At 43.3% G+C, this 27,166-nt stretch overlaps 1 protein-coding gene across 1 annotated transcript; it reads right to left on the bottom strand.

Annotated features, from left to right (window-relative positions):
* Positions 1-10,236: 10,236 nt before the first annotated feature.
* CCSAP (centriole, cilia and spindle associated protein) lies at positions 10,237-27,034 on the bottom strand. Its single transcript, XM_065401923.1, has 3 exons — positions 26,704-27,034; positions 16,140-16,408; positions 10,237-11,119 (listed from the first exon to the last, which is right to left on the bottom strand). Exons 1-3 carry the CDS (start codon positions 27,032-27,034, stop codon positions 10,946-10,948), a joined length of 774 nt encoding a protein of 257 aa, XP_065257995.1. The 3' UTR covers positions 10,237-10,945.
* Positions 27,035-27,166: the final 132 nt, after the last annotated feature.

Raw genomic sequence — 27,166 nt, 5'->3', positions numbered from 1 at the left:
ATTCTAAAAAACTATAATTGTATTATAGGAATTTAAACATAGGGCTTGATGGTCCTAATTGGAGGGTCTCTTCATACAAGTCTCCCCTCTGGCCTGGAATAAGGTACCATCCTCCCTGTTGTCAGATCCCACTGAGGGTATTTCATAGTGTTGGGGATTTATATACACGAGGAAATGGAATATAGGTGGGCTACATGCATTTTCTTTCTGCCCCTGGAAACTATCAGGTATTCAGTCTGTGATATTAACTTTAGTTCAGAGTTGTTTAGGATGTTGGAAGCTCCCTCCTGACCTCTTTATTGTGGGGCAAAACAGCCAGCACAGGAAATCCTATTGTCATTGGACTGTCTCCCACCGCCTTAGTATAGCTCTAATGGAGCCATGACAACATGAAGCCTAGGTATCTACATCACTCTCCAGGAGCGGTGGGAAATCTATATAGCTTTCGTATTGCCCCCACTCCACAGGTCCTTAAGTGGCATTGCTGAAGAATGTAATAAGGAGGGGGTAGAAAGGTTTCTCATGAATGTAAGTCCAGAATAACTCCATCGAGCCTAAGGTTAAACTGGTGTAACTGAACAGGATTTGGCCTAAGAAACCTAGCAACATAGAAAATTATTTCTTAGACATCTATTACAATTTCATGGGCAAAAACTGCATTATTGAGGGATACCTGAATCCTCACTTGATAAAGAACAAGTAGAATATAAATGTTTCAATATTAAAACAAAACTGAATTATAGTGCTATTCTTCCAGAGGGTATTGGCAGCACAAGAGCACACCTAGAGTGCTTGAGGTAGATACTAGAGCCCCTCAATGGAATTTTAATCCTACGTTTAAAAATAGTCCAGTGAGAGTCTTGGTTCAGTTTAATTTTTTTTCCAAAAGGGTGTGGGTCTGTATCTAAACTGAATGTAGAAGCAAGAGGATTAAATAGAATCACTTTACCATGCTTTATACAGGAAAATCTATCTTTGAAGTCTTGCAGGCCATTAATCCAAGTAGCTTTGTGTGATATCCCCCTCTCAATCAAAATGGTCAGCATTAGACTTAAATGACATGTAGAAAAGACACTCGTATTACTCCTGGGGGAATTCTGCACCAAAAAAAATAAATTCTGCATGCAATATTTTTAAATTCTGCAAAATTCTACATATTTTGTGTCAAAATAATACACTATAATCACACCAGCTTCCATTATTTTGGTAATTTATTTCAAAATACCTGTGAGCAAGTATGTCTGTAACAATACAGACTACAAAAAAGATTCAGGAAATGTTTTTTGACAAATTCCTTACTAGGAATATTTAATACAGAACTCTGTGTAATTCATTTAAATGACAATACCAAACTATATTTCCCACCCCCCCTCAGAAGCAGTGCAAAGGCTTGGGGGAGTTAGGGGTAATGGAGGAGCTGACTGAGAGGGAAGTAAACTGCTGGGAAGGAGCCTGGATGTGAACTTAAAGGGTTGTTTGGGTAGGGGTAGGAAAAGTATGGAATTGGTTGGGGGGGGGGGAGGGGGATTATTAGGGAGTGTCTCCACACAGACCCTGAGTGACCCCTAGCCTCTACCATTCAGTCAGGCACATCTGCCCTGTCCCCATGTCTCTGTACCCCCATGCTCTATTCCCCTTCCCCTCTGTAGCTCTACACCCTCTCCCCCATGTCCCTGTGCCTCCACTCCCATTCAGCCCCTGCCCCAGTCTGTTTTCCCCTATCTGACCCCCCCCTCCAGCAGCCCCATGTTGTCTGTCTGTCTCCCTAGATCTCCTGATCTGGTCCAACAGGCACTGTGAAGAAGGCAGGCTCTTTCTCTTCCCTATCCTGGCTGGGGCTTGCCAGGAGCTGCTGCTGTGCTCTAGCACCACATTTCCCTCTGGTAGGCAGAAGCTATTTTCTACCAAAACATTTTAAAAATATGCATGGTACATGAAAATATGCACACATGCAGTGATGCAGAATTCCCCCAGGAGTATTATATATAGCATGGATGTCTATTACCTAGCTGACCAGAAATGCTCCCAAGGAATGATGTTCCTCTCCTAGTATATTTGCATATATTTTTTGGAAACTGCCTAATACTGCATTTCAAAGCCTAAAATAACTCCAAAGAACTATAATGTGTAAATATCTACCTTGATCCCAATTTCTTGGTTGTCTTCCAAGTACATATCTGGAAGTGCTTTCAGCCCTCCTGTTTCTCCTCCCAGAAGAGAGAGAATATAACTGGTGAGTCAAAATAGAGGGAGTTTGCACATCAGCCTGGGAAGACCCTGCTGATAGCTTTTAGTTTTAGATCCTGCCATTGCCTGTCCCAAACTCTGCTGGGGGTGGTCCAGTGGGATATGTTGCCTTCATACCAGCTTCTCGAAGTTGGGAGAATTGTGTCCTGCTTTCCAGAGCCCCAAACAGGAATGAATGCTGGGAAATGACTGTGGTTTTCACCTTTACACCTCCTGCTCAGCTTTTGGTAGATGGCGAAGAAAGGGGAAGGCTGCCTGACCTTCCCAGTTCTGAGATGTTGTACAAGCTGTGGTCTCTCTCCTGCCACTGTTGTTGTGACCAAAGTGGGTAGGGCCTTTAATCATCTAGTTTTCCTATTACCCACCAAGTTAAGGGTGCTGATAAGAGGAAGGTTTGCTTAAGTCCAAGGTTCTCTAACCCCCGTGCTACTTGCACTGGGGTCTCAGGTGGCTTTCTCCTCCTTGGGTGCTAAACCTCATTCATTTTCCTTTGCTGCAGCTCTTTACTTTTCTCCATTACAATGTCATTATCTTCAGTGTTACAAATGTGATTTGATTTTTTTTTTTGTTCTTTCCAAACAGTCTGAGAAATAACTGGTGCAGTTTTAGATTTGGAATGATAAAAACTGTCTCTCTTCCCTCCTGCTGTTTACATACAAAACGGATAGAGAAGCCTTTTGTTTATATACGAGTACTTTTTGAAGAGTTTGGTCAATTCTCTGGAACTAAAAGCTAAGCACAATTTTTTTCTGTAATCAGTTATCTTAAGCTTCCAGATTCCCTTCATGTAGAATAAGTAGCTTTATTACAGTAAGCCTTAGTGTATATACTTGATCTTAACATCTTAGGGTACGTCTTCACTTACATCCGGGTCCGGATGTAAGCAATCGATTTTCTGAGTTCGATTTATCGCGTCTGGTTAAGACGCGATAAATCGATCCCGGATCGATCCCGGAAGTGCCCCGGATCGATCCCGGAAGTGCTCGCCTTCGACGCTGGTACTCCAGCTCGGCGAGCGGAGTACGCAGCATCGACGGGGGAGCCTTCCTGCCGCGTCTGGACCGCGGTAACTTCGGACTAAGGTACTTCGAATTCAGCTACGTTATTAACGTAGCTGAATTTGCGTACCTTAGTCCGAAGTGGGGGGGTTAGTGTAGACCAGCCCTTAAAGTGTTTCTAAAAATAAAGTGCATTCAGACAGTGCACATTAACAAGGTTAAAGTGCATGACATATGTTACAATTTGTACTGTGATGCATATTTCATTTTAATGACCAGTTGGTAAAGTAACAAGGTGTTTTAAAACTTAATGTAGCAAGCTTTGGGGAAAATATAATCATGACAGAGGGTAGCTCTCCACAGTGTGTAGGTTAGATTATCTACTATTCCACAGTGAGAGATTTGAAGATGTTAAATGTCATGCCAGGAACATCCCCAAACTAATAGTTCAAGTTTGGCTCTAAAATTTTAATCATACATGTAACAAACCTGATTGACAAATGTAGTGTTTACCTAAATAGACCCCTTACCTTCCATATACATAGTGCATGCATTCCAGGCGTAGAGAAGTTCTTACCCTAATTGACTTACCAAAGCAAAATGGCTTAGCAAAGCTTTCCTACCACAACATCAGGTATCTGAAGTCTATAATTCATTGTTCATGGAGGTTTTAGATTGTTAAAGTTTGTAAAGGTTTAAGTATTTTATAAAACCCTCTGTCCTACCTTTTGAGTGTATTGCTGCACTATGCCATTATGTTTGATGCTTGTATCTAATCTTGAATAAAGAATGTTTTCTGAAGAGTATAGGTGTTCTGTAGTGACTCATCTTGTGTCTTGTACCTCTATTACAGGGCAGAGCTGGTTTAACTCAGTTTGTTTAGGTGATTTTATTATGTTGACTGGAGAGCTCTCTCCCATCAGCATAGTGTAGCTACATGAGCAGTCTTACAGCAGCACAGCTATAGCTGTCCAGGTGTAAGCTTGCTAGTGCAGACATGGCCTCTAAGTCTTCTGATTCAAGGCAGGGTTGCTGTATGGGTTTTGTCACCGGTTTGTCTCAGTTCATTTGTAAATTACAAATTGTAAGCCAGTACAGTGGAAACCCTATTTACATACAAAGTGAAGATACCAGAGAAGGACAATCTCCAGTTCAATCTGAGGGCAGACCATGAACTTTGGGGAATTTAAGGGAAGGGCAAAAAGATGCCCATTTGTCCTGTGGAGGAAGATGACTGTTTACCTTCATGAAAATGACACCCAAAAGAACCTTGCTTGGAAATGTAATGATGGACATTTAGGATGAGAAAAGCTGCTTTAGGTAGATGGTTAGTCCAAGTGTAGTCTTCAGGAATCATGTTTTCTGTGTATCTTGTTTCCATTAGCCGGTCTTAAATCTTGATCATTGAGAATAAACTTTTTTTTGCTACAAATATGTTAAGTGCTGATCCTGAATTGACTAACAGGCTGGGTGTATACAGTTTCTTTGGGGACAGGATATTGGGTAGTTACTAGCAGTATTCAGTGAATGCTAGAGAGGGATGTGTCAAAGGGGACTAGGATACATCTGTTAACCTGCAAGACAAAGTAGAGGCTGCATAGCCCAAAGAGTGTTGGTGGCAGGGAGCTGATCTACCCAGTTAAGCACAAGCAAATCTCTTGCTGGAGGTGTGGGGGGGAGGGGAGATCAGTGACTCACTGTCCTAGGCATCCCAAAAACCATCCCATTGGTGCACCTGAGATGAAGGACCCCTACACTAGTGCAAATGGTAGTAGACAGTAGGATCCTCCATTCTCCCCTTGCATCTTAAGATAGCATTGTGGCCAAGTCATTAGTAACATTTCCATAAGTAGAAACTTGCTTAAAGCAGCTTTTAGGAGTGATACTGTGAAGTAAGAACATCCTCAGGGCAAGAAGTCTTCCCATGAATGTTCAGTGTATAATGGGCTGGACACTATAGGGAACACTGAGAAGGCCTGTGGGTTGATGTTATAGCAAGGCTGGCAGAGGCCTCACAGGTAGTGCTTGTACTGCCAGAAGCTGATGGTTTCCAGGAGCTGATGCACAGAGGTACAGATTAAGACTCCTTCACATTAAGGCAGGTAGCTCACAACCCTGGGGAACATTAGATACTCATTGTTGGCATTTGGTCATCTTATTATCTAAAGTAGTTTCCAGCTAGGTCTAGAAAAGAAGTTGCTTGCTAAGCTCTTAGAACTCTTCCTCTAGCCTTTCCTTTGATTTTGCAATTCCCCGGGTTGCCAGAACTTTAGTATGACACCTGCATAAACTGTCACTTTCCAAGAAGTTACAGATCTATAGCCCTGATTCTGCTACAAACTATTACAGATAAGCACCTCTCTGACTACTTGTGGAGTGGCCCTTCTCAGCATGAGGGTCGCAACCTCAGGCCTGAGTAAGCACACCACTGCATTAAGGCTGGGCAGGTTAGTGCATCCTTTCCTTTCTGGAGCTCTCAATGCCACTTTGCACCAACAGCTATGGGGGCCAGTTGAACTATTTACCTAGGCAAAAGAACTGATAGAATTTCTTCTTGCCCTTGTCAGAGGGACCCCCATCTGCACTTAACAGAACAGAGCAATGAAGCCAATGTTTTTCTCTGTTAAGCAGATGAGGAAATGGTATTAGGGATCATGTTACACTACACTAACTACTGTGGGAACAAGAGCAAGGAGGAGGGGAAAAAAAGACTCCTACAGGCCACTTTCCAGTATTCCTTTGAAGATGGAAAAGCACCAGTTTCTTTCCATACTAGTACCTATTCCTAATGTGGTGGCTCAGAGTACAGGGTGATGGCTAGATAGGGTTGAAGCCAAGGTTACTGAATTTTTAAATAGCCACTTGATGACTTTTTTCCACTTTAAGGCCTGCAAAGTCAATAGGTACTTGGTTAGTGAAGAGGTGGTGAGATTCACAAAGCTATACCCCCACCTTCTGTCTGTACCACTGTTTAAGTCAGAGTCTAAGCCAGTTAAGTCACTAAATTTTATTCACATGTACAAGTTGACCCTACATTGTGTTAAATACAAATACAGAAGCTCTAAACAAAATACAGTTTAAAAACATTCTAAAAAAAAGTCACATATTGCTTCAAGCTTAGATGGTATTTTCCCCATAGTTCTTAAAGTGAATTCAGTGCTCACAAAAGCTAACAAAACAGCATCAGGCAGCTTTCCCCCCCCCCCCCCCCCTTCTACCCCTATTTTTAGAGGAGCCAACTGTAGAGTTGAGTCAGGCTCCATTATGGCTTTGCTGCTGAGTGATCTAGGAATGGACTGAAACCAACAACTCATTGCACATAGATCCTCAGATTAACAACTTTTGGTCACTATAACCATATGTCCAACTCAAAGACTTCCTGTGCCGGTACATTACATTAAAAAATTTATATTTAAAGACTGATGTACTTTCCCCAGAATGAAAACTTGGGTGGTGTACATCTGCTGCCTCAATTAAAGTGGATCAAAACAAGTTACTAGGAATAGGAGACATCACAAGTCAAATTTGGCTCTATAGCTAGACAATATCCCTTTCAGCATCTTAAACTTTGATATTTGTTACACTGAAATTTAGATAATTACATGATGCAAGAAAGATGTGACAGCATGATTGAACAAGCATGCTACTCTATTGTACAAAGGCATTCTTTACAGTTTTCATTGTAACACTGTACACAAAGTACACCAAACTAGTCTTCATAGAACTTGTAAAGTTGACAAACTGCAGCATTATATTAGTGAAATCTATCAAGTTTCACTTAATGTAGAGTGCGGTTAAGTATCTAGTGAATGAAGGGACACCCTTCAGAGTTTTAGTGAAGACTTAGGAAAACATACTATGAAATATTTACCAAAGTATAAAACAAGCCTTGTCTTTAAAATGAGGGTTCATTCAACTGGTAAATTTACTTTTTCTTTAAAATCAACTCAATGCAAGATAAGCTGCTGTCTCCTCTAAACTGAGAGGGTTGTGACATTTAGTCTAGCTAAATGTTTAAGTTTCTCATCGTCAAAGAGGCAGTCTGCTTCAGGTGAATCCATCTCTAAAGCAAAGTAGCTGGAGCTAGCTAAACCATTATAGGTATTTAATAGGAGTTTCCTGCTTTCCATCAAGACTCTGCTCCAAAACACATTACCAAGTTTAGTTTAAAAGCGGTATAGCTGCAAAACCTGTGCTTTAAGAAACTGTCTTTGGGACTCTGATCAGCCATGACCACAAGTTAGAGTAAGTCTACATTTACAGTGGCAAGTAGAGCAGATACTGCTAGCACAGGTATGAATAGCAGTGCAGACAGTGAAGCACAACTTAGGCAAGTAAAGTGCCCTACGCATCTCTCTACAGGCCCAAGCCAGCCTCCCACCTCTACACTGTGGTTTTTAAACAGTATAGTGTCCTGCTATCTCCCTGCTGCTGTGACGGACTCCAGCAGTGGGAAAGGCTCGAGGCAGCTCCCTGTTCCAGAGCCTTTCCCCAGCTCAGTGAAAGGTTCCAGCAACTTCTTGCTGCCAGAGCCTTTCACTGCTGCCTCCCCCATCAAAGCCTTTTGTTACCGTGTCTTGGTACACATCACAGTGAGTGTGGGTGCAGCCTGCCTGTCACTGCAACATGAAACTACACATACTCTACACACTGCCACAAGTGTAGACAAGCTCTTAGATGTCAATGCTACAATTTGTGCCCACAATTGATGGCAAACTCCAAGTGGTCAAGATTAGGACCCTTTAAAAATATGGCCCCAAGTGTTGTGACTGAGGTGTTTATTTTCAAATGGTTATCTTGAAGAGTCAGAAGGATCAGCAGCTTTCCCAATTTAAAAAAAAAAAGTCTTCAGAAAAACCTGCCTCTCAACTCAGGCTTTACCAAAAGTCAGTCCATGCACATAATTCAATGCTGTTTTTAGCCACAGCCTGGTACTGCAGAACCATCCAACTGACAGACATATGACCTGATTTTGTGACACTACTGCCTTTTAGCAAGTTAGTCAACAGCTGTTCCTGTCAAAACTAACTTGGCCAGAGGGTGAAAACAGAACAACCCCTTTTAAAAAAAAGTTGTCAACAGAGAAACTGATGCTGTAGCTTAAGTAGGACATAAACCTTATATAGGATATTTAAGCAAACCTACTGAACCTTTAAATACCTAGAAGACCCAGGCAGTAGTTTGGCTGATTTGATATCTGCACTGAAAGTATGGAACAGAAAGACTAAATATTAGGTACTTCAAAATATTCCAGCAAAGCCAGAGAAGCACCCAATGTTCTGAGTAAAAGCAGTTTTTAGTGAAGTCAGTGGAGAAATAGGCACCACCACTTTTGTTTATCCAATAGAGTTGCCAACATACAGCTACTGGAGCTTCTGTGCTGTTGTCTAGGGGAGACAAATTAACCCTGAGAACAGAAGAGGACATGTGAAACTAGACCATGTTTACAGCAGATATATCTTGAGGGAAAGTAAACTAGGCCCCCGATAGTGGAAAGTTTAAAAAAAATTGACATGCAATGGACTAGGATGTCCTCAACACTGGGCATTGATCTGGAGGAAGGGAGATCTACTAAGCAGCATATTTTAGTCAGTTACTAGCCACAAATAAAATTTACAGAATATTTTCAACTGTAGACAGAAATTAGTTCTGAAAAGCAAATGGTCTGTCTATTAAAAAACTCTAGTGACTAGTTTTAGAGGGCTAGGCTTGTAGAAAGTTGTATAAAATGTATTCGATGTTTTGATTTTTTGGTAATTGTATTGTAAGTGAAAAGTTTTTAAAGCCAGAAAATGAGGCCATGTCTTAGTTTTATTAAAATACAGAAGGATTTAATAAGTCAGTTTTAATCATCTCTGGCCTCAGTGACATACAACTTTCAAAATATTATTTAACCTAATAGTATCCCTTGAAACTTAAATATGAAAGCCATGCTTGCTCAGTCAATTTGGCTAGTTTCAGCCAGGCTTTTATTGAGGAAAGCCTGACTATTCTAGACTGAATCACACCAACTCCTATATTACTACTAACCTTAGATTTTTGGATTCCAGTTTACTTATTGCTGTTTACTTTATTTTCTGCGTTTCACTACAGTGAAGTTAAGCAGACTGGTCAAATGCATTAAACACACTGTTACTGCACTTCCAATAATAGGGGCATAACATTTCTCATAATAGATTTTAAAAGTCTTGTTTAAAAAAAATCTGAAATGTTAAGTGTGATCAAGCGATGTCCATGATCCCAAAGCAGCCTGTAAAAGAATGAACCTCAGAACTATTACATTACCACCACCACACTTCAAAGAGATCTCAAAAAGCGCACAGCTACTGCAAGGATCTGTTTAAGCTCACATTTACTACAAAACTAAAAGAATTCCATTTAGAACAACTGAGTAAAACAAATTGAGGATCCAACATCAATTACTGGCAGTCCTACGTTGTACAAAAAACAGCCAACCAAGTAAAAATAGCCACAGATTTCATTAGTCTCCAGTTACTAAGGGGTTTATTTTCTTTCCCCTTGGCAGGGAGTTATGAACATGCCTCCAGGACAGATATGACCCCATGAAAACTTCATTTGCAAATGTTTATCAAAATTGTTCTACAAATTTAAAACCTCTAAGTATTAACCATACTAAACCAAATGGAATGCATACCAGTGAAATACACTCTCTCCACTCTCCAGATACAAAACATTAAAAATAAACAAGACTTCACTAATGAATCAGCTGGTGTCTGGTCAAAGTATATTGAAATATATACAGTCTCCATTGAGAGGCTGGTATCAAAATGATTAAGCATAAAATGGGTGTTTTTACTAGCTCAGTATGATGTTGTCAGGTCAAGAGTGGTACAGCAAGCAACTGTCTATTGACCAACAGCCATCAGATAATGATTGTCTACATCAGTCATTTGGTGTAATAGTCACAGTAATCGCAAATTAATCCAGTGACTTCTCACTTGGAAAATAAATTGCCACAACAACTGGATCATATTAATCTATTCCACTGACATTTTAAAACAGCAATGAAACTCAATTGAAGAATATCTGCATGATTCACTAATTACTGAAAGTTTAGAGAAATATTACCAAGTTTTTTTAAAAAGTCTCCAATATATAGCAGACAACCCCTAACAGCTGTCTTCATTAGGCCGGTATTCATTGTGTCTCAGATTGTGTACCAGAGCCACTGGCTTCCAGGTTGGATATTGTAATCTACATGGTATTTTGAAGGTGTTGAATCAAGTATTTTAAATAATGCAATGGCACATACACCACACCCTAGGAAAGCTTTCCAACACCACCATGATCACATGATTTGAGTTAAGCCCCCCCCCCTTTTTTTTAAGGGGCAGTTGAAAGTTTGTGAAATGAACCAATTCTAAAAAAGATTTTGAAAAATTTACTTAGACTTTCAGTATTTTGAAATCATCGTCTCAAAAGGTCCATTGAAATGCCTCGTAAAAAGACTTCAGAAAAGGAGAAATATTTAAAAATTTAAGGAACTATATTTAAAAACATCTTCAAATGTTATGGCTCCAGCTCTACACTCTACTGATGAGGTAGGTAGCCAAAATACAAACAATTATAACAGACTGCTGGAAACCCCCTATAAAAACCTTGCATAAGTCGTTTGCACCAATGTCCTGATCTAATATAAATATTTTTTAATTTAGAAAGATGTCCAAGCAAGTTTTGATTCACCGAGCTCTTGCTGAGTAGCATCTCATGTACTCAGTCATCCAGGGATTATCTGGCAGGGAAGGCTTTACTCTCCAGGTTCGATCCACATCTGCAGAGCGCACTCGCTTTTGAGACAACTTCCTTTTCTCCACTTGCCTTCTGTTCTTTGCTCGTAGTGCAGACTCATGAATCTATCAAGAATTTAGAATTACAGTCAGTTTTGTGGAAAGAGTAAGAAGTCTAATTTTTATTCAAGAAAACAAAGGTTATTTAAAAATTGACCTTCAACCTTCACTCCCCAAGTCAAAGGGAACAATTTGATTCCACATGACTATAGGATTCCAAAGAGATTCTAGAACACCCTGGGGTATACATGTTGCTGCCACTAATCACAAAAGGGAGGCATTTTAGTGTTTGTGGTCTCAGATTAGATGAAACTGAACTTTACAAACATTTGGTATTTCTGCCCCCACTGTTTTTCCTCCCTTCATGATTTCACTCCAAGGTAGAGTTGAAGTTGCTTGGGAGTCTTGAGTTTGCATTTCTATACCTTAACATGTTTGAATCTGTCAAGTGTAACCCTAACTGTGAATTTTAAAAATTATAACATCCCTCTAATTTTAGTTCACCCTTAAAATGGAGTTACAGTTGAGTACATCTCTATAACTTAATTTTTCCTTCCTCTTGGAATTTTTGGTTTTTAAAAATTAAAAAAAAAAAAATCATACACGAACACCAAAACCCAAAAGAATGCAATCATAAGATATTTCTATTGATTTGAAAATGAATTAACAAGCTTATTTTTATTTTAACTTAAGGACAGATTCACCAGTACACCACAGCAGTCCAAAGCATACTGTACTTACACAAAATTGATCCTTAGTTTGCAACTGACATATTGGTTTAAAGGGCAGTATTTGGAGACCAAAAAAGTAAGTAAAAGAGAAATGGGAGCCAGCCCCCAAGTCCCAACATCTGGGCCTGCACTCCTTTCCTCAATTATCTCAACAGTACTCAGAGCCATAGGGAACCTTTCAAGCACTGACGCCCAAGCTAGTAGGCAGCTGGAGAACCTTGAAGGAGGATGTGTCAAGTCTCCCTCATACTAATCAGTCAGTAGAATGGTTACATGCAAATAAGGTGTAGAGCAAGGCTGATGGTTGGCTTGTGTGAACAGCCCCACTTCAGAGTCCCCCGAGTTGTTGAACTGACCCTGTAGAATCATAACAGTTAAATACAATAATTAATGTAGCTTAATTACAGCCTAATTTCTTCAAATGTAATTATGCACAAGATCTCCACGAGCTTTAACTATATGGAAAAGTTAGGAATGGAATAACATTCCTATCATCATTCAGAAAAGAGGAAAGACTACAGCAAAACTTTCTTAGAACCCACGGTTAGCTTGAGTTTTAAAATTAACTAACTGATTTGCTTATACATTTTAAAAGAATGTCATGGTGTACTCTAAGTGCTCTAGGTTCAGAGAGGATATACTGCATTTTTCATAAAGCAAAGATAGAACCTCAGTGTAAGAGGAAGACAGAACTCAGCCTTAACTACGGACTCACAACCAGCATCTCCATAATTTGGCCAGCATCCACGAGTATCCCAAGATTAGCCTAATAAGTCTATCCTGTAGAATGTAGAACCTAAGGAACATGCTATAGAGGGGGGGGGGAAACAAGCAAGTCTTTCTATATTAAGAATGATTAATATGTGGACTTCCAAAAAGTTGATTTGGGGGGCTCATGCAGGCTGCTATGCAATAAAATATAGGTTTGCACCTATTTTCAGAGGCATTGGTCATAGCCTCCCCTGCATCCCAAAAACCTGCTGGAATAATGCTTCTGGAACACATGTATTTGAGAACAAAGTGATACCATATCCCAGCAGACCTAAGTGGCCAATAGTTACACCTAATTAAAAGGCAACATGACTGAGGGGGTGAGGAAACAGTCACTCTGTACATAAAGGCCCTATATGTAGAGCGATTATGCAGCTGCACAAACCACTACCCACTTGCAGATGTTTAATCATAAGCCTTCAGAAATATCTGCTTCTTCATGAAAAGAGTTCTGGAACCAATGCTAGTCATCCCAGGTCTGCATGATGTGATCCCACCAATCTGTGCTTCTGGTCCTGCTCCAGAAGGATCAGCCTACATATGGGGAACCTGTGACTGACAATAGACATGAGCAGCTTCAGTCAGTTGCAGCTGCCATGTCTGTGACCTCCTGCCAAGAGATGCTGTCAATAGGATAATTACTGCTGCCAAAACATCCATCAGTATCTCTCAGATGCTCTGCCCAATTCCCAAAACAGGAGAGAATGTGAGCTGAAGGTCTTCCTCCAGTGCTGGATCCAAGTTAATGACTCTGGATGCTAGGAGCATGCAGACTCAAAAACGTCTTGCCTGGATGCATTGGCAGGCTCCAGTCAAGTTCCACAGGATAGGCAGAGATGTTCTCCCACAATACATGATGAACCAAGCCCTAGAGTGTCCGTAGCTACCCAGGGTGCTGAGAAACCTGGAATATGCCCCAGAAACCTCAAAGTCTGACTCGGGTGTAACTCTGGTCTGCGTAGTGGAGTGGGGATGCATCGGCATGCCTGCGAGACTCACATAGCAATGCAGTGTGGAAATTTGCATGTGAGCTTGGAAAGAATGGGTCCCACAGACCCAGGTTTGCTATGCAGCATAGCCATACCCTTGGTCCACTGTCATGGGACATCAGGCCTGGACATATTCCAATGATGAGACCTAGTCTTTGTGCATCAAAAACACCCGTTGACTTGAGCAGGAGTTTTGGGTGAACAAGGAATAAAGGGCTCAGGTCCAAACAAGGTCAACCATTCTGTAAGTGCATTACAACAGTCAGAACTGTCACCATTTTGGAGTAATGAGTTGTTATTCAGACAATGTTTTACTTGCCAGCAACACTATCAGACTCAACATTTACAACTTCATAACGTTACTCAGCTTCCAAGGGATAGACACAGAGGAATTCACTCATCAATAGCTGAACCACTTATGTCATTTCTAGGCTTGAGCTAGTCTACCTGTCTGCCTGCTTTGGGACACTTGCTGCTAACTGCCCACTTCTGATAGACTTTCTTTCTTGGAGTTCAGACCGTGAGGGTACATTTATTTCATCCACTTTGTCTTATTTCAGCACTACTGGGGAAAAAAAGAACTATGCATTAATCAGAGGCTGCACCAAGGGGTCATTTAGTCTGAAACCTTTTGAAAGTGATTGGCAGTTTAGAAGTTAGGAGACATGGCCTTAGTCTACATTTAAAACTTCTATCTGCACATCTATATCAGGGGTGTTGGGGGGGAAAAAAAAACAAACAAAAAAAACCATACCCCTGATTGACCAGCTATGCAGACAAAAGCCCTGGTATAGACACAGCTGTACTGACAGAGGAGTGTTTCTGTTGGCATAGCTATCATTTGGGTGGGGGTGTTCCTACACCAGCAGAAAAACTCGTCAGCATAGGCTGCGTCTACACTAGGAGGCTATGCAGACATAGCCTCAGTTGTGTGAGAACTACAGCAGTATTCTTAGATCCAACCAAAACCAGCTATAGACTTAGGCTAGGTCTACACTACCCGCCTGAATCGGCGGGTAGAAATCGACCTCTCGGGGATTGATTTATCGCGTCCCGTTGGGACGCGACAATCGATCCCCGAATCGACGCTCTTACTCCACCAGCGAAGGTGGGAGTAAGCGCCGTCGACGGGAAGCCGCAGAGGTCGATTTTGCCGCCGTCCCTACAGCAGGGTAAGTCGGCTGCGATACGTCGAATTCAGCTACGCTATTCGCGTAGCTGAATTTGCGTATCTTAAATCGACCCCCCCTTGAGTGAAGACGTACCCTTAGTCACTGGTTTTCTTACAGTACAAGCTACAGAAGTAATCTCTGTGCTTGAAAAATTAGTGATGGGACCAAAGTATTGGTCCAAGTTCATTTGGAGTCTTCAGACAGGAGATTTTGATTCTTCATGAGCAGTTGCTCTCCCCACCCCAAAATCCCCACCCAAGCTCTATAATGAGACAATCATGTCCAATGACAATCAGATAATTGGCATCTACATAGATAACACGACCCAATCTTCAGCATCTCACAGGAGCAGGCCCTTAATGAAGAAGGGAGGGGAGGGAAGGGTTGGGATGGGATGTGCGTTCACTATACTATTTGACTAGGAAGAAGTTTATTATGTAGTGTATGACAAAGTGGCACAACCACTACATTTAAGACCAAGGCCTTTTAGTTCTTGTGATCGTCACTGAAATAAAGGCTTGATTGTGAATTTGATTTTCTTCAGGGTAGAATCAAGGTAGGTTGCATTCCTTGTTTGAAGAGTGCAACCTTAACTGAACTTCCTGGAATATTTTAAATTCTAATGTTCTTGAAAGGTACCATGCACTCAAACCACTGGTATGACTTCAACCTTCGAGTTTGAATTGAAATTTATATAAAGAATGTATGCATTAATACACTGGGGCAAAGGGTGAAAGCCAATGAAAGGAAAGGTATCTATTAGAAGAGCCATTCTGATGTACTTATGGCAAGATTTTCCAAAAGTGATCGGTGATTTTGGGTGCCCATGTTTTTAGATGCCCAGTTTGTCACCTCAACAGCCTGAGTTTCAGAGGGCAGGTACTTAGTGCTACCTGAAAGTCAGGCCTGCAGGGTGTCAAAGTGGGCACCCAAAATTTTTTAGGAAGTGGCTGATTTTTGCTGTTTAAGCCTTAGCTTTGCATGCATAAACAGTAGTTGTCCTCTGCCCTAAGTGAAAGAACACACTACATGGAACTCAGTTTTCCTAAACTTGGAAAAGTTAAGGCCAAGTGAGTCCTGCAGGATTCAGGCCTGGAGCTCTAGAGGATTTAGGAATTTCAAACCTAATGCCTCTCAGTCCACCACTCCCAAAGTATCATTCCTTCTGACTAATACAGAGGGACAAAATAGCATAGCAGGACTAAGCTAGGAAAACTTTTCAAGACATTAATGCCCCAAAGTAGTCCTGGATGCAGGTTAAGGAAGGTTAATAAGAGGGTAGTGAATTTTATTTATAAATAATCCGTATTATTCCTCTTTCCCTATAGATGTGGGGGGAAACTAAACTGTAAAAAAGTTTTTTATTTTATATATATATATATATATAAAAGACATACAGATAAATAAATAAATATTTGCTTACTTCATGCACTGAAGCAGAAGCACAAACGTTGTGAGTTTTCTGGCTCCCTGTATCTGTATGTTTTTCTCCCCAGCCATATAAAGCAAATGGATGTTTATGCTCCTTTGCTGCATCTGTCCTTTGAGGGCTTTTAGCGGATCTTTGATCGTTCCGACTGGACAAGGCACTTCGATTTGGATGTTGTCCTGTATGGCTGGTTGATTTGTCAGTTTCTTTTACCAATGTCTGTTCTGCAACTTTTTCTTGGCTGTCTCCCTCTGTTTCTTTCTCTAAAGGGAAAAGAAGAAATCAGTTAGTCTTTAAAACATTTAGCAACAAAGACCGCATACATCTACGTGCCTGAACGACAGTTAAAAAAAAAAAATCTCTTCCTAAAGTTGTATTGAAAGATAGAGAAGAGGAACAGCCCCTGGTTGCATGACTGCAGATACACCCCATTAAGTCTCGTTTATACAAAACATCTTCCCCTCGTTAGTGTCAGACTGGTATAAGGAGTATGCTAGTCGTTCTGTAGTTTTGGACATGAAGTATCAAATACTTAAACAAGTGCACTCAATATAAGGGTGTGACCAAAGCCACCTAGTAGCACTTGATGGCCCTCATGGTACTCAGTCTATCAACAGCATTTCCACAGACTCCCTAGCCTACCTATTCCATCATCTTCTTGCAATTTTTTCCACGTAGCCAACAAATACATTGACATATGGCATTTAAACTCTACCAGGCACACTGAAGATAGCGACAGATTTCATCAGAGTATGTGAAATATGACCTCACGCTATAGGAGCATCTACCCTTACAAAAGTGGCTTTGAATTTAGGCTTCCTCGTGAAAGCTTTTGTGCTTCCTGATTACACACACTTTTGCCAACTGTATCCTGCTGATATTTTCATGGGAAAACACGCTCCCCAAAATAGTCTTATGTCTAAGTGTCCCACTTAACACACTGTGCCATGCTTGGCCCAGAGCCTGTAATACTGCTCTCTGCAGATTCCTTTCAAAACACCAAAAGCCAACAGAGTTATATATATTTTTTTAAACAGGTATTTGAGGGTTTGTTCTCTTTTTCTGATGATGTTTTTTTAAGTAAGTTGTTGTACACTAGTGTACTTAATATGCAAGTGAAAGAATGGCCAGCAAATTCAACTGTCCAGCACTGCAGGACTTCAGTGTTGAAGAAGCCATCTTGCTCCTAAAAATCAAGTTTTATTTCACAATCTGCCTTTGCAAGAAAAAGTTAGACTATTGCTTGCCTTCAAATTACCTAAGCTTAGTTAGAAAGCCTATGCTCATTCTCCCCTGCCTCCATCAGATCACTAACATTCAAACTGAGCCCTGCCTCCAGCATGCCCAACTGTGTGCACTGCTCCCAAGACATTGCTTTTGACATCAGCTACTCTCCATCATACTCCACTCTAACTGGCAGCTCTGCTCTAGTGTTCGCATTGCTCTTCCACCTCCACAGCTGTTTATTGTGCTCCACTTCCTCTCAGCCTTTCCAGACATCCCCACTCAGACTAGCAACTCATTGCTGTTGTCCCTGATGTTAGTCTGCCTGCCTGCAGCACCACCTGTTGACCATGCACAGTGGACACTAGGATTTTTCCGCAGCCTGTTCAGCACAGTTCCAAGGAGTGTTCTACATGCATTCAAGAAGGGCCTTTCAAGGTTCTATCTATGACACCGACCCCTGGCTCTCAGTACACAGATCAATTAACTGTTAGAAAGTTTGCTCAAATGCCAGAAGGCTTCCCTCTTTCTTGTAAGAGAACAAGACAGTTTCCATCCCAGAAAATGAAAAAATGTGTGTGTGTGTGTGTGTGTGTGTGTGTGTGTGTGTGTGTATACATATATATATATATTTATTTATTTATTAGAGAGATCTCTCTCCCCCTGCCCTGAGTTATGTTACTGGTCTGGATGGGCAAAAATGTAACAAATATGCATAAGGGAAATTTTTCTTTGAAATTTACAGTAAAATCCAAACTGTTTTAAAAGAGTTAATGACAAAAATATCAGGGCACAAGAGGAGATTATGGAAGGACCTCAGAATAGACTATTCTGCAAGTTCTACTTTAAATAAAAGCCATCTTTCTACTGTTCTGAAGACAACGATCACAGTGTAAATCAAAGTACATCCTGTTAGTGGTCTCTATGCCCAAATGCAAGGCTAAGCCCTTACTCCCAAGCATCCAGTTTTAAACCCCACAATGGCACCTGGTGGGCAGCACCACATGCATCCCCCACCCCAAGACTCATGAACTCATGCCAGGTTTGCGCTGTAGAGTAGACTGGGAGCTCACCTTCTGCTCCCTTTCTCCAGATGCCAACACTATGCACAGAGACCTACCCGCAATCAGGAAGTGAGAGCAAGCCAATAAAAAAATTAATCAAGAGTGGAAAATTTAATGGAGTGTTTTGGTTTGTTTGTAGTTTTAAAATGTGTATGGTTGAAGGTAAAGAGATACCCATACTTTAGATAGAGCTCCTATTGGACCCAACTTGCACAAGCAAGCTTATGATTTCACTGAGCATGTAAACTCTAGCACAGTTTGGGTACTTAGCTAGCACAGGAAAAGGCAGTCATGTAAGAAGAAATAGTCAAAATTATTTTTAGGCTTGGTGGTTTTGGCCATAGGTTGTTGCCACAGCTTGCCAGCTTGTTCAAAGACATCTGCCCACTGCAGAAACTGAGAACACAAACTATGTAGCCAATAGAGATGAACTGCCTGGGAAGTGGGATAGTATATGCAAACTGATATGGTGTCGCATTATTCCTAATTCTTAGCACCTTTGAACTCCATATGGAATGGGGGAAATTCATCTAGCTCAAGGTTGGAGTAGCTAGTAGACTATGGAAGTCAACAGGAGAGGGGGAAGTTTAAGAACATTACAAAAAGAAGAAAAATTCAGTAATACGCTTGCCTGCAAAGCTTCACAAACGAAAGGGCAGCATGGAAGGCTACAAGAACTTAGGGGTGAGAAAGAATATCCTCCATACACATCAAGTACAGGATGAAGAGTCTTCGGAGTACAATTCCACAGTCAACAGCAGTCATTCTTCCCTGCCTCTTCTCCAGCACAGCACTATCATCAGATCAACACCTCTTTAAGCAACTTGACTCTGGATTGGTCACACTACAGCTATATAGCATTTGACTAATTCTCCAGCACAGGCCTTGTCTGCACAAGAACCTGCACTAGTAAAAATTACACTTAATAAAACCAGAACAAGTCCTCGTGTTGACACATCCATATGTGTAAGAGGCAACAGGGGATTCTTTAAGGAGGATGAAAATTGAGATGCCAATCTATATCCATCAGTGACCTTTGCAGTGCCATCATCACCTCCACACCAGAACCCTGTTTATGACAGGTTTTTTTAATATGGGGAATAACTTTTCAGCAATACTACCACCTAACCTGTATCTGAATGAGTCAGTATGATGCAGTTGCTAAGAAGATTAATATTCTGGGATGTACTAACAGGAGTGTTGTATGTAAGACATGGAGATAGATGTCCTGCTTGGTGTTGGAGTGCTGTGTCCAATTCTGGGGAGCCACACTAAAATAGATATGGAAAAATTGGAGAGAGAGCTTAGAGGCGATTAGCAAAAGTGATAAAGGCTTTAGAAAAACCTGAACTATGAGGAAATGTTTAAAACCTGGGCATATTTAGTCTGGAGAGAAGACAACTGAGTGCTGACCTGATAAGTCTTCAAATATGCTAACAACTGTTGATTAATTGTTCTCCATATCCATTGAAAATGGGCCAAGAAGTAATGGGCTTAATCTGCAGCCAGGGAGATTTAGGTTAAATATTAGGAAAATCGTTATAACTAGAAGGGAAGTTAAACACTGGAATAGTCTTCTAAAGGAGGTTGTGGAATCCCAGTCATTGGAGTGTTTAAAGAACAGGTTAGACAAACATCTGTCAGAAATAGTCTAGTGTAGTGAGTCGGTGTGGCTCCCCTCCTGCCCAGCAGAGGGAGTGCCCCTACAGACACCCAAGTGGGTGGAGCCTCCGCCACCTGTTCCCGCCCCCCGGAAGTCAAGGGGCAGGACAGGAAGTATAAAGGCCGGCCGCCAGAGCTCAGTGCGGCCCCAGCCACCGCAGGGAGCAGACGTGCGGCAGGGAGCTCGCGGCCGGGAGACCTCCGAGGCCGAGCTGCCCCGAGCCCACTACGAGGAGGAACCACCGGAGCCCATCCGCTCCCGTCGCTGGGAGGAGCCGTTGGAACTCCCCCATACCAACCCCGAAGGTGAGAGGCCACCAGAGCCCCTCCGGCCCTGCTGTTACCCGGAGGAGCCGCCCGAGTGCAACTGGCTGGATTTCCCCGAGGAGCTGCCGGACCTGCCGCCAAGCCCCGGCCGAGAGGAGCCCATGCTGGTGGACTGGACTGGACCCAGGGCCACGGACGAGGTAGGCCCTGAGGGGGAACTTGGAAGTAGCCCGGGGGTAGCCGACCCCAGTCAGGCTGCAGACACATATGAGCCGATGTCAGTGTGTTTCGGTCAGGACACCCCACTGACCTTCAGTGGCAGCGGCCGCTGCTAGGGCCCCGGGCTGGGACGCAGTGGAGTGGGTGGGCCTGCATCCCCCCCGCCACCCCCGCTCATGGGTGGCAGGCTTCCCCCTCACCCAACGCTCAGGTGTAGGAGCCTGGGCTTACCCCAACTGTTATATTGTTGCTCAGCCCCTGCCCCAAAGGGCCTGAGCTCCTTAACTGTTGGACTGTTGCTCAGCCCCTGCCTGAGGGCCTGAGCCCTGAACTAACTGGTTGTTTGTTCCACTGGTAGTGAGTCCATATTGATCAACTGGGAGGTGGGTGGGCTTGCCCGCCCACTGCTAAAGGCCCCTCCCCCAGCCTAGCGGGAGGGACCACTGGACCCAGGAACCAAGTAACTTCTTGGGACAACTAATGAAAAAACAGGGAGTGAGGTGATGGTTAAAGGTTCACTGGTAGTGAGTCGGTGTGGCTCCCCTCCTACCCAGGAGGGTTGAGCCCGGCACGAACCTTCTACATCTAGGTATACTTGATCCTGCCTCAGCACAAGGGGCTGGACTAAATGACTGAGATCCCTTCCAGCCCCACATTTCTATGATTCTATAGAACTTGTAATGTGGATGCATTAAGGATGTTAAGGAAAGAAACAGTTTTCAAGTTAGTTGACAAAGGCCATGTGGATGGGATCTTTATTTGGCACTCCACAACTCGTGTTAAGTGGTTCCCTTCCAAATGAACATAAGCCTGTGTGACAACTTTCTATTGCGATAAGTCTTAAAACGTGCACTAAGCATCCAGCACTGAAATCTAATTTCTTTGGGAAAGACTGCTACACAAAAGGACCAAGGAAGGAAGAAGCAGTAGTCCCCATAAATGTCACTGCAGCAGTGAAATATTCCTAATTCGAACAAGAAGTGCTAGCCACGAGGAATGCACAAATCTCAATAGCCATATTAAAAAAAAAAGCACAAGATTTTAAGTACAAAACTAACCTAATGAATAAAGTTGCAGTCTTAGCTCTTAAACGAAAACAAACAGAAAAGAGAAAAGAAAAGAAATGTATACTGCATGATAACAACAAGCACATGTCCTGGTAAGGCCCTATCAGATAACTGCAGTGTGTGGGTGGATGCCAGTCACAAAGCTTGGAGGAGCTAAGTAAAGAAAATGCTGATATTTAGCTACCCACACAGCACTTCTAATTGTAATGAAATTTTCCAAGAGAAGTGGCTGGAAAGTGTAGATACTACCTCTTGATAATTTTTCCTCTCCTTGTGCTTTGAAAATTATAGGCATTAAGCAAAGAATGAAATGGGGGGGGGGGGGGAGGGTTTCAACAGAGTGACCAATAGGAGTTCTGAGCTACTGTATATTATACCCAGCATAACGGTTCACAGCATGACCAGAGGAGAGGGACTTTTCCTTAAAAAAAAAAAAGAACAAAAAAAACCTTATTCTGCAATTATGCAGAGACACTAAAATCTCATTTGAAAAGTTACGTTTCAGACTCTCTTGCTAAGGCTCATGAGTGCATGAACAGTTGCCACAAATGGATGTTGTGCAGTCAATCATGACAAGTCAGCAGGAACCATAGGTGTTTTTTTTTTTTCCTTCTCCTGGAAGCAGGCAGATCTTGGGGGAAGTGTGTGTTGCTTATTTGCACCTATTGGAACCATGTCAGCCTCGTGTGTGACAGGTTGTTTTCATCAGTCAAAAGCCCTCCATGCAGTTTTAAGGTGATGGCAGCTCATCAAAATGTTGGCTCATATAGCTCCACAAAACATAAATTAGATGTTAATGTGGGGCTGCGTGCAGTTCTAAACTAACAAGGTGTATGCCAACTTCAGCGCTACATTGCTACAAAATATTCCATTGGAACAAATATCAGCACTAGGACCCATGTTTGTAGAACATTTGCCTCTGCTCCCCAGGAGGTTCCTGATAGCTTCTGGATCAAGGCAGTGCAGGAGGAGATCTTTTCTTTAAGTGTTCTAGATGGGAATGGTATGTTAGACTATGGTCCAATTGACTCCTAAATGAGTGACAACTGGCTGAAAAGGGAATGAACAATCCTCAACACAGATTGGAAGCGGTTGATTGGTCTGGTGATGGAAAGTTGTTACCACCATCTTAGATTCCCTTAGTGTAAGTAGCTAAAGCATTCATGTCCTGGGTAAGCGACCCTTGGATATCGTTTAGATAGTCACCCACATCAGCGAGAGAGGTCATCTACATATATGTACTTATTGGCAGGTCATCAGCATACATGTTGACAAGGAGAGGACCTAGAATGGATCCTTGTGTAGGAGTCTGTTATGGAGATGCTGTACTGTGCTATCTTCCATGACTGAGGGGCTACAGAGGGAGCCAGGCATGGTTTCTGCTGTTTCCCCTGCTCATCAGAATCAGTGCTATATTACACAGGTTGAAATGTGAACCAGCTGTCTCCATCCAAATACTTATTTCTGCTACACATTAGGACAGTGAGCAACAGTAAAGCCTGATCCAGCTGGAGAAGGATATGTATAACCATGTAAACATACTGTTGGCACTTGAACCCATAGCAGCTCATGATATCCACTAGTGATGGGGGGGGGGGGGGGGAGGGGGAAGAGGATTGATTTCTATAGGGTCCTGCACAAGAGGGCTCCCAATGAAGATGAGCAACTGTCTATCAAGATCACCTAAAATCCATCTGTGAGGAATGACCAGAGAGCCAGCCTCCAGTCTATCAATTTGCTACCCAGTGCAGCTATATAGATAACTTCATGGAATATCTTCTATAGAGACCAATGTCAGAAGTTGTGGCTTCCCGGCTTGAATCTAAGGGTCTACACTGTAGACTCCTTACAGCAACACTACATGCCCCTCTTTTCCCCAACACAGGTATAAATAGCAGTGTAGATGCTGAAGTAAAGACACACCTGTCAGTATTGACATTTGTCAGTACATATCCTACATGGCTCTCTACATGCCCAACCAGTGCCTTCACTGTCTACACTGCCATTTTTAGCAGTGTAATATTCTGTCACTCCCCTGCTGTGGGGAAAGGCTCTAGTAGCAACCCTGCCACAAGGAAAGTCTCCAGCAGCTCCCCTCTACCAGAGCTTTTCCTCACTGCCTCCCCGTACCAGAGCCTTTCATTGCCATGTGTAGGTACACACAGCAGTGTCAACACAGCCTGATTTCACAACAGCACATAGCTACACACACCTTACATACCACCATCAATGGTGTGCCATGTAAACATACTTTAAAGTTACAATGTTCTCAAAACTCCAGTAACTGGCATGTAGCCTTCCTTGCTGCTGCTGCTTTTTGCCACAGAAACTGCTTATGTAATTATAAAGATACACTGATACCATAGCAACAATTTACATAAGTAACTGAGTCAGGATGAGAGATACTGCCACAATTTGTTTCTTTAAAGATGCTCCACAAATGCCGCAGTTACAGTTTCCCACTAGCCTGGGTCATGACAATTCATGATTTACAGTCATCAATGTACCTGGTACTCCAATACACCTGGTACTCCAGTACCACCTTCATTTTACAAAAAGTGCTGCAAGAAAAGGAGTTTTAAAAGGAATACGCGGAACTTCAGTGGTTAAAGTGTTTTGCCTCACAAAGCACTTAACTGTATAGATGCCCTAATAAATCTATATACATGGTATGACTGCTTATTAAGTTTTTGTACATCACATCCTCCATTTTGAGTTTCATATTTTTACTTAATTTACTTACGTTAGTATACTGTAGATGTGTCAGAGTCGGACTTTGAGGTATTGCAGGTGCCAGGTACCCATTCACTGCAATGGGAGGGTCAAGTGCTCAGGAACTCCCAAGGATTAGGGCCTATGGTATCTGCCCGAATCACACTTAGCACTTGTGTGACTGACTATAATACAGAACAGTTCCGTGATAACCGAAAGTAGTTACTACACAACGCTGGGTGACAAGAGTTGATAATGGGTAAGGGTCCACATAGCAAGTTATCACAACTAGCATGGCAGTCTTGACAGATCAGGAATGAATGAGCATGAGAATCAGCTGCACTTGCCTTAGAAGTAGCCTCTCCGGGGTATGCAAGACACATCAGCAGGGCAGAGCAGGAAGATGTGCACAGGTGCTGCCCATATGGTGCACAGAGCTTCAATTTCCAAGGTTATTGTGTTTATGAAACATGCCAGACATTCACTTAACCTGGAATTGTAGAACTCCCTGAGCTACAAATGTATGATACAATGCAATTTAACATCCCACGCTGTTGTTTTCAGTAGTCTTCTTATTGCTAGGATAAACTAGACTCAAGGATTGTCTATACTTCATTACAGATAGGACTCAAAGGAAAAAGACACGGGGGGGGGGGTTAAGACAATTATTTACAGTGCCACATAACACCAAGCCTCATTGTTTTCACAAACCAAAATATTTATTCTCTATATTTCAAAGAAAAATATCTAATTTAATAAAATCTCTCCACATTCCTAATTTTGGAGTTTTCTAAATACATCACAGTAGTATCTAGGCACTGAAAAGAAGGTAAAATGAAAAGTAAAGGACTCAAGCAGACTAGAGCCTAGGCTACAGTCAGGTATACTTGCACTTACTTCCCCTTCCAAACCACCACTTCTGTTATCACGAATAAACTTCAACACTGCATTCTGCACTGGGCTCTGAAGGTGGGAAGATTAGAATACAAGCTGATCTTTGGCAAACTGTTCCACAGTAATGGACTAGCACCTAAAATACTTTGTCTCCAGCTACCAGTGGCCTCACTCTGGGTTCGTCCAGTTGATGAACACAGGGGTCTTGGAGGAGGGTTGGGAACCAAGTGGCAGGCACAGAGGTAGCTTGGTCCAAGCTCCTTAAGAATTATAATGGGGCCAGGACCTTTAATTGAACTCAGAAGCAACTGGAAAAGCCAGCAAGGTGGTGTGGAAAATTGGTACAGTGTGCTCTGTGGTTAGCCTCCTTCAGGTAAAGGGTATTATGAAATCTAGGGTGAAACTTTAGGAAAGGGTATTGAATTATGAAAGGAGGAGTCAACAGCTAGACCTTCAGCTTCCAAGCAAACAATAAGTTACTAGGCTGCAAATAAACAGAAATCGCTTGAGCCAGGGGGCTAAAAAAAACCCTATTTGTGTATCACCCTCCACAAGCAGGAAAGTGGTCATGTCAAGTGTGGAGACCTACATAGTCAGTTCCTGCAGAATTTAAACCTTAAAAGGAAAAATATGGGTCAGAAAAAAAGCCTTTCAAATGGGAACGGAGCATAACCAAAGCAGCGTTATCTGTCTGAGCCTACAGGCAGTCCTCCCAACAGGCCCCAGCCAGTAACAGCTTTAAAAAGAGTGAAATTAACAAGACCTTCACAGGGCAGGCTTTCAGGGCAGCTGCTCTGGGAACCAAATCACCACATTCATGGGCACAAATTCACAGGAGAGTGGGGATTGTTTGGTTTTTGTTTGTTTGCTCCTGCACCTTTTGCGTGGGGCACTGAAAACGCTTGCTGCTCTGGGTGACAAGGGACCCGGATCCTCATCAGTTTCAGTGATGCCTTGTGGGAATCAGCCAAGCTGTCAAGAATCACATGATTCTCCTGCTGCGCAAAGCTGTGAGCGACAGCGGGGACCACCAGGGCTGGAGGCCCCCCCACAAGAGAGAAGCAAAGGGGGCAGTGTAGCAGATTCTCCTCTCCCCCACCCACGGGCGAGCAGTAAGGCCCGGGTCTTACATCAGTCAGGCCAGGAGCAGATGAAGGCAGGAAGCGCCTTCCCTTTGCTCCGCCCGGAGCGGGGATAGCGAGGGGGGATTTAATCCGAAACCCGCTAGCGGGAGGCTGCTATGGCCGATGGAGCGGCACAGTCTAGCAGCGACCCAGGGGCGGCCCGACGCGCCCAGGAGCAGCCCGAGAGGGGGAGCAGGAAGGTTTGACGCCTACCTCCCACCCTGGCTCTCCCAGCCCCATACCACGGAGCACCTGCCCACGGGCAGTCACGGCCCACCCCTCCGGAGCAGGGCTCCCGCCGCCCCCGGCCCCGCCTGTTACCTACCCGCTGCGCGCAGGGGCTCCGCCGGGCTCGCCTTCCCCGCTGCTCCCAACTCCCCAACGCGGCTGCTGCCGCCGGGACCGGGCGCGCTTGGCGCTGCCGCCTCCTGCGCGGCCGGGGAGCTGGCGCTGGGGGGCGAGGGGGAGCCAGCGCTACTGCCGCTGCTGTCAGGCTCCCAGCCGTCCCAGAGCCAGGGCCGGTGCGCCTGCTCCAGCAGGCGGCGGCTGAGACGGTAGTGCAGCAGCTCCTGGTAGCAGGGGCCGCACGACTCCCACTTGGGCTCCTTGAAGCGCTTCATGTACTCGCTCTTCACGCGGGGCCGCGCGGGCACCATGCCGGGGCCGGGCCGCGGCCGCTCCCAGGAGCCCGCTCGAGAGACCCCGCTCGGCGTCGTCGTCGCCGCCGCCACCTCCCCCCGTAAACAGCGCCTGGGCCCGCCCCTCCCGCTGGAACGTTTAAACCCAAA

The sequence above is a fragment of the Emys orbicularis genome, chromosome 3 (genome assembly GCF_028017835.1).
Source record: "Emys orbicularis isolate rEmyOrb1 chromosome 3, rEmyOrb1.hap1, whole genome shotgun sequence".
Taxonomy (NCBI): Eukaryota; Metazoa; Chordata; order Testudines; family Emydidae; genus Emys; species Emys orbicularis.
This window is presented reverse-complemented; position numbering and strand designations above follow the sequence as displayed.